Here is an 8,479-nt window from a genome sequence, read left to right as displayed (position 1 = left end):
AAAAAAAAAAAAAAAAAAAGAAGTAGAAGAAATGAAAATTATTTGACAAGATTAAAACAATTTATATATTTTACTAAAAGTTTATATAGTATAGTCTATGTAGATTAAAAAGTACCACTTGTCTTTTCTGTGAATTATAACTATTCATTTGTTAAAAACGCCTAAGAGCAATTATAGTGGGACATCTAAGGTCCTTTTTAAACAGTGAATTAGTAAACCTCAGCATATGTGTTTCTACCCTGATTTATTTTTTCATGGGTATCTGAAGCCTCTCCTAAGTTTTTTCAAAAATAGAGTATCACAAAATTGAGTGAAACACAATACTTAAAAATGTATTGTACTAGATTTGCCAAATTCATAAAATGTTGATGGAAGCTTTACTTTTTAATGTGATTATAATGGCACTATTCTGGTCATTATCCTGTTTTATTTATTTAAATTTTTTAAAGTTGAAGAATTAAATACTTTAATGGTTCTAATCTTTTGCATTCCATGTTACATTAAACCTGTTCATATGAGTAGTCTTCCGTTAGAATCACATCTGTGCTTTTCTTGAGTCTGCTACTGAACTATTAGATCACGTCATAATTCATAAAATTTTAGTTTTATGTGCTCTTTGTAAAACGAACTTGCAAAGAAAATACCAGTGTTTCTCACCCCATTGACTCACGCCACGCCATTTTGGATTTCCCTCCATGCAGCCAGCTATAGTTGGCTTTCCAAAACAACAGAAATCCTTCACCAAGAATGCGCTACTTACCTGCTTATGGCCTATGCAGACGAACTGATCTGTCCTTTGTGAAACGCAACAAAGTTAGTTCTGTCTTTTCAGAAGTCCTACAACCTTGGCAAAGAGTAGTTTTATCAGGTAAATTCTGGTAATTAAAAACCCATGTTAAAAATTAGCCCGCCGGGCGCGGTGGCTCAAGCCTGTAATCCCAGCACTTTGGGAGGCCAAGGCGGGCGGATCACGAGGTCAGGAGGTCGAGACCATCCTGGCTAACATGGCAAAATCCCGTCTCTACTAAAAATACAAAAAATTAGCCAGGCGTGGTGTCACATGCCTATAATCCCAGATACTCTGGAGGCTGAAGGAGGAGAATCACTTGAACTGAGAAGGCGGAGGTTGCAGTGAGCTGGGATCGCGCCACTGCACTCCAGCCTGGGCAACAGAGTAAGACTGTCAAAAAAAAAAAAAAAAAAAAAGACCTGATAATAAATGGGATTTTATAGTTTAAAACTTACTAATTTAGTCACTTAGCCATTTTTTATCTGATAGTAGGCATGATTTTTCTATTTATCTGCAGTGGTGGAATTTAATGTTAGATTCAGGATAGGTTGCAGTTAAATATCTTGCATATCTGCTAAAGAATGCTTCTAAATGCATTAATTTATATTAACTTTCTCAACAATCATTATTTTCCTTTTATTAAATAAAATGACTTAATATTTACATTTTTATTTTAGACCTTACTAGAAAGATGAAACCTGATGAAACTCCTATGTTTGACCCAAGTCTACTCAAAGAAGTGGACTGGAGTCAGAATACAGCTACGTTTTCTCCAGCCATTTCCCCAACACATCCTGGAGAAGGCTTGGTTTTGAGGCCTCTTTGTACCGCTGACTTAAATAGAGGTAATGTACACAATCCTGTATAAAATTAGAGTTAGCTTTCCATTTTTCTCTATAAACATTGTGATGCAGATAATTTTAAAAAAATATTTGACTTTTGGACTTTTTTTGTATAATACTTAGTTTTTAAAGTGATGGACAATCGATTCCAATGAGTGTGTGTCATGGCTAAGACCAAATATTACTGTGAAATATTTAAAATGAGTTAAATATGACATCATTCCTTCCTAATTAAGCCAAAAAGATTTCTCATGAACAAAAATTAAATTATCATGTATAATGACACATAAGGAGGAATCTTAAGCTGGTTGGGGAATGAGGGTGGAAATAATTTTCCTTCGATAAGTTGAAAGGGTTTTTGTAGGTTTATTTCTTTTTTTTAACATGTAAATTCTCCAAGTTAACTTCCTTAAACTTTGGTAATTAAAAGTCAACTTTGTACTTTTCACAATTATCTCTTTGCTAGACAGCCTGAAGGGCCTAATTTTGGCCTAATTAATTATTGAGTGTAGAAAAGTTAAGATTTTCAGAATTCCAGGTGCAGTTTCACATTAATTTCAGGTAACACTAATGAAATTCACTAGAAATTACAATTTTAAAGAGTGTGTAATCTTAACAGTGTACTTATACTTTAATTTGCAAATATTGTATTTGGCCATATTGTACCTTTAAGTAAAACCAAATCACATATTTGGGAAAATTTGGCACCCTTTACATTGAACTTAATGTAAAATATAATACATTGAATAATGTATGTTCTGGGTCTATAAACATTGGATATTAAGGTCAGCACTATTTAAAACATCTTATGCAGGCAGAAGCACTGGTAAAACCTGTTATTATTTTTGTTATATGTAGTAATTATAGAAGAATAGGGTTCACTTTATATTCTAATAATTAAAAGATTATAGAAAGTTCTAAAAAAAAATTGCCCATAAGCCCACCTGCTTAATATATTGCTTACTTTCATACTGTCTTCCTTTTGCTCATCTCGTAATTTGAAATCTGTTTTTCAAAACTAGGTTTTTTTAAGGTATTGGGTCAGCTAACAGAGACTGGAGTTGTCAGCCCTGAACAATTTATGAGTAAGTACTATCATCTCTTTTTCCTGAAATAAAGGGAAACATGATTTCATTTTTGTTTAGAGCTGTTTAATGCCCACTTCTGTTTTTGTTCAAATAGCTGGAAATTATTCAAAGAACAAATTAGCTGTTTTCTTATTTAAATTAATGTGGCTGAGTTGTTCTAGAATCCAAATGTACCAGTAACTTTGTTTTGCAAACTATCTGACTACTTTATTAGATAATTACTGTACCATAGGACCTAGGTGTTAGCTCTAGAGGTTTTTCATTTTTTTATTGTAGTATTTCCCTTACTGTGGTTATATTTACATAAATTTCATTACCGAATCAAAGTTAAGACCATATGCTTTAAATTTATTTTGGGGTTTATTTGTATTGAAGTTTAAGGTTAGCAGGTATCTTAAAGAGTCAGTCCACCCAACCCTGTCCCCCTTCTTTTAGACATATGAGAAAATGGGAATTTAGAGAGATCCAAAGACTTGCCCAAGATCACAGGTAGTTATTGCTACGGTGAGGAATAAAACCTTAATTCTGTCCAGTGCTCTACCACTGCTTTTTCCTGTTATAAAGGAAATGAAGTATTATTATCATTACTAAATATTTAGTAATATTTAATAGCTGAGGACTTACAATTCTTCATTTCCTTATAATAGGTAATTTTTGTATTGAACTCTGTTTGACCCTCCTCCTGAGAATGAGGACCATCATTTTGATTCTCATTTTTATTTTCATTCATTATTTCTTTTTCCCATTTTAGATCTCTATCTGGAATGAGACTATAGAAATTAACAATATGAGAGACTATTAGCCTCAGTTTTTATTCCTGAATTTTTCTTTGTGTGCACCTCAATTAGATGAGAAACCATATTATTTCAGCAATAGTACTGACAATCCATTTGAGGGGAAGTATCTTTGCACCTATTTGCTGTGTGACTTGGAAACGTTACTTGGAAACAGATGTTTTACCTCCTTGCAAGGTGCTCTCAAAGCAAACGAGCAAGTCATGTTATCACAAAACACTTTCCATCACAACGGGAAAATTAAAATCTATTTTGTAAAAATATTTTGAAACCGAAAGACTAAAAATTCTAGAATTGAGCCATGTAAATATGCTCTTGTTAAAATGTGCATAGGTTTGTTATATTTGAATATCTATTGAGTATAAAAGTTTAAGAGATCTATTTAAAGTAAGTGAAGAAACTGAAGTTTTCATTAGTCATGGAAGTGGCAATATCAGCCGTTTACTTGTATTTTAAGTGTTGTTCATCTAAAATAGCTATATTAGTCTTTATTTTGCTAGCAGATATTTTGAATGTGTAGGTTATATTCCAAATGATACTAATTGCTGATATTTCAACTACTTGGTAATATTTTCTTTAGAAATGGAAGGTAAATTACTATAGTAAAATAGCTTTAAACATTTAGTAGTTAAGTCAGCTAATCCTAGTATTTTTCTGGCTCTGCATAAAATTGAATGTCTACTGTGTAACAGTTTGTTGTCCAATTTCCACAGAATCTTTTGAGCATATGAAGAAATCTGGGGATTATTATGTTACAGTTGTAGAAGATGTGACTCTAGGACAGATTGTTGCTACAGCAACTCTGATTATAGAACATAAATTCATCCATTCCTGTGCTAAGGTATGTACTGCTTATAAGTAAAATGGACGGGTATTTTCTAGCACAACTGACTGAGTTTCCATTAGACAAATCTGTTTTCTCACTGGTTTTTGGTGCTTCTTAGAAATCCCTTTTTCCAGTGTGTTCTGAGAGCTTTAAGAAAGAAAATGTATTAACAATATGAATTGTATGCTAAAATTGTTCCGTAAGGTGGATCAATTTGGTATACCCATAGAGAAACTAAACTATTTAGCAGTAATGCACAAAATCCCTAATGTTACTCTTAAAAACAATACTTTGAATATACTACATGAGCACAAATTTGTTTCCAGATGATAAAGGGTTCAGAATATTATTCTGTTTGAATTATGATACATCTAATGCATGTAGTGCCCTTTCATCCCTGAATAACTCACATAAAACAGTAAATAAAAAAAAGAGAGAAAACCTTAAGTAATTCAGTGAGAATAAGGTAGGAACACTTGGGATGTGTTCTGTGACACTTAAGAATTTTGGTGGGGTTTCTGTACTAGACATTAATTTTATTTGGATATCTAAAATAACTTTCTAGCAAGCAAGGAGTAGAATGATCGATATATTCATGAAAAGGTTACATTTTGGTGATGTTGATCAACATCCTAATATTTGTGTAAAGACACGGGGTGGGAAGGTTGGGGACACAGCCAAAACAAGTTTAGGTCACAAGTTGACTCATATACTATTTCCTCTAATAAGTAAAAACATCTTTAAATTATTAACTTTTAATAGTAGTACTCTCATACTAGTAGGAAACAAACTTTTGGGCTAATCAGATTTGCCCCAGCTTCTCTGTCATATTTAAAAACAAAGGAAACGTTCAACTATTACAGAATATTCTATGATCTCTTTCTCATAAGTTGTAGAAATATATACTAAAACAGCCTTCACTGTATAATATTTTTTGCATTTGGTTTCTGTGAAGTTCAAGTTTACAAAATATACTTCTTATTATCAGTAAATTCTTACTCGTTTTAGCTAAAAACAAAAGTAAATGCTTACTCCTTTAAACATTGTAAATATTTTCAGAGAGGAAGAGTAGAAGATGTTGTTGTTAGTGATGAATGCAGAGGAAAGCAGCTTGGCAAATTGTAAGTAGGCAGAAACAAGGTAACCCTGGATAAATTTTGTTCCAATTTAGTTTCTTACCAAGATACTTGTTTGAAGTTCTTTTTGGCTTCATTAATTTTGAACTCACTCCAATAGTTTAGACTGAATTTCATGAAGAAATAAAGTATTATTATACATATTTTGCCTTAAAGTTTGAAAATTGGAAGCATACTTCTTTACAGACAGTAACATCTTGAAATTATTAACTTTTCATAGTAATACTCTCATACTAGTAGGAGATAAACTTTTGGGCTAATCAGATTTGCCTCAGCTTCTCTGTCATATTTAAAAACAAAGGAAGTGTTCAACTATTACAGAATATTCTATGATCTCTCCTTCTCATAAGTTGTAGAAATCTGAAACAGCCTTCACTGTATAATCCCCTATATGTTTATCTAAATCATTTAAAATAAATATAAATAAGTGGTATTGATTTATTACCCTTTTATACGAACTTGCATCTTACAATTTTTAGTTTTTGAGACAGGGTCTGTTTTTGACGGCTCTGTCACCCAGGCTGAGGTGCAGTGGCTCAATCTCAGCTCACTGCATGCTCAGCCTCCTGGGTTCAAGCAATCCTCTTCAGCCCCCCAATTAGCTGGGACTACAGGTGTATGCCACACCTGGCTAATTTTTAAAAATTTGTAGAGGTGGGGCCTCATCATGTTGCATAGGCTGGTCTCAAACAGTCCTCCTGCCTTGGCCTCCCAAAGTGCTGGGATTACAGGTGGGAGCCACTGTGCCTGGCCTAAGAACTTGCTTTTTAACATTAGCTCTTCTGAGTTTTAAGGAATTAACAAATATTAAATACCTGCTTATGTATCAGATGCTATTCTAGATATTTGGAATACTTCAGTGAACAAAACAGACCAATTTCTTGTGTTCTAGTCCATTTAATTTTATACTTTTTTTTTTTTTTAAAATAGATGGGAGTCTTTTTCTGTTGCCCAGGCTGGAGTGCAGTGGTACGATCACAGCTCACTGCAGCCTTGAATTCTTGGGGCTCAAGTGAGCCTCTCCTCTCAGCCTCCCAAGTAGCTGGGACTACAGGTGCACACCACTGCATCCAGCTAATTTTTTGTAGAGACAGGGTTTTGCTATGTTGCCTAGGCTAGTCTCCAACTTCTGGATTCAAGTGATCCTTGGCCTCCTAAAGTGCTGGGATTTATAGGCATGAGCCACTGCAGCCAGCCAGTCATACTTCAATCAAGGTCTTTTGGTTTTTTTTAAAAATAGGATTTTTTAGTCTGTTCAAACATGGGCAAACCCTTCAAATTTATATATCTTTTATAGTTTTTATACTCTAAAGCACTCAGATCCACACTTTAGTAACGGGTTTGGATTCATTAAGAAACTTTGTATAGATGTAGACTTGCTTTGTTTCTACTTCATATTAATAAGACCAATCTTGAGTTAATCTGATACACACCTTCACAAATATTAAAGCAGCTTTAAAAATGATTAAAGAGCAAAGCTATTATTTACTCATTTTATGTGGGAATGTTGACTGCTCCTAAGTTGTTTAAATAGACTTAAACAAAGAAGTTTTACAAAAAAATTTTGGTCATTTTTTTTTAAAAGGTTTTCAGTGTTAACATACATCTTACAATTCGTTTTTTTTTTTTTTTCTTCTTTTTCTTTGAGACTCACTGTGTTGCCCAGGCTGGAGTGCAGTGGCGCAATCACTACTTACCACAGCCTTGACATCCCTGGGCTCAGGTGGTCTTCCCAACTCAGCCTCTGGAGTAGCTGGGACTTTAGGCATGTGCCATCATGCCCTACTAATTTTTATATTTTTTGTAGAGATGGGGTTTTGCCCTGTTGCCCAGGCTGGTGTCAAACCTCTGGGCTCTAGCGATCGCCTAGGCGCCTTGGCTTCCCAGAGTGCTAGGATTACAGGTATGAGTCACTGCACCTGGCCTTAAATTTCATTTTTAAAGAGGGATTAGGGTGAGTTTAGTATTTGTCCTATTTATTCGTGAGCTGGAGATTACTAGATAAAAGTATATTTGACTCTAAGTAAAAATGCTTTGGTGATTTAAATGCTTATCTACTTACATGAATGCAATGGGAAAAGCCATAATCTAAACCTGTTTCTAAGGAAACTTAAGTTTTACAACATTAATTCATATTGTTACTAGAATCAATTTTTATTAATAAATGCTATCTCCTCACCCTCCCCCCTTTTTAAATTTCAGGTTATTATCAACCCTTACTTTGCTAAGCAAGAAACTGAACTGTTACAAGATTACCCTTGAATGTCTACCACAAAATGTTGGTTTCTATAAGAAGTTTGGATATACTGTATCTGAAGAAAACTACATGTGTCGGAGGTTTCTAAAGTAAAAATCTTTTAAGAAAATTGTCAAAGGGGCTAATGCTACAATGGTACACTCTTCCTAGAGTTGAAATATTTTGTTGCTGCAGCCGAGTGACCTCCATAAATACTGGACTGAAAAAACATTGTAATACTACAAGTATAATGACATTTAGAAGATTACTTTGGGCTGGTGGGACATGCTGTGAATTTAGATTACAGATGAATATTATAAAGGGGATGATTTTTAACCAAAGGAATATATTTTTAACTTGAATCTTTTCTTGCATTGTATTTTTCTAAAAGTTTGGCTTCATTTCTTGAGTATGGGTAATAAGGAGTTATATGTCTGCTATCTGTGTTGCTCAGTTAAAAAAGTATTCATTGAATAAGGCTGTTTCTTATCACATGCATAAAATTAAATATTTTTGTTTCAAAGAAACATCTCAATACACTTAGGGGTGTATTGTTTCCCACATATTAAGTCAGGGTGGATAAATTAGTTATTATAACTAAACATAGTATAGTCCAACATTCATCTCAATACAGGCAAACAACCTGATCAGCCTTTTAAAGAAGTAGAAGAGGCCGGGCGCGGTGGCTCAAGCCTGTAATCCCAGCACTTTGGGAGGCCGAGACGGGCGGATCACGAGGTCAGGAGATCGAGACCATCCTGGCTAAC

At 33.9% G+C, this 8,479-nt stretch overlaps 1 protein-coding gene across 1 annotated transcript in view; it reads left to right on the top strand.

The window, feature by feature from the left end:
- GNPNAT1 (glucosamine-phosphate N-acetyltransferase 1) overlaps positions 1-8,053 on the top strand; it is a 14,565-nt gene extending 6,512 nt beyond the window's left edge. Inside the window, exons 2-6 of the mRNA XM_011961807.1 lie at positions 1,468-1,635; positions 2,655-2,717; positions 4,228-4,355; positions 5,400-5,461; positions 7,679-8,053. Coding sequence (XP_011817197.1) covers positions 1,482-1,635; positions 2,655-2,717; positions 4,228-4,355; positions 5,400-5,461; positions 7,679-7,826 — 555 coding nt within the window. The 5' untranslated portion in view covers positions 1,468-1,481 and the 3' untranslated portion in view covers positions 7,827-8,053. The remainder of the gene's footprint in view (positions 1-1,467; positions 1,636-2,654; positions 2,718-4,227; positions 4,356-5,399; positions 5,462-7,678) is intronic.
- The last annotated feature ends 426 nt before the right edge of the window (positions 8,054-8,479 follow it).

The sequence above is a fragment of the Colobus angolensis genome, unplaced genomic scaffold, assembly GCF_000951035.1.
Source record: "Colobus angolensis palliatus isolate OR3802 unplaced genomic scaffold, Cang.pa_1.0 Scaffold57, whole genome shotgun sequence".
Lineage (NCBI taxonomy): Eukaryota > Metazoa > Chordata > Mammalia > Primates > Cercopithecidae > Colobus > Colobus angolensis.
Note: the sequence above shows the minus strand (reverse complement) of the source record. Positions and strands in the feature narration are given on the sequence as shown.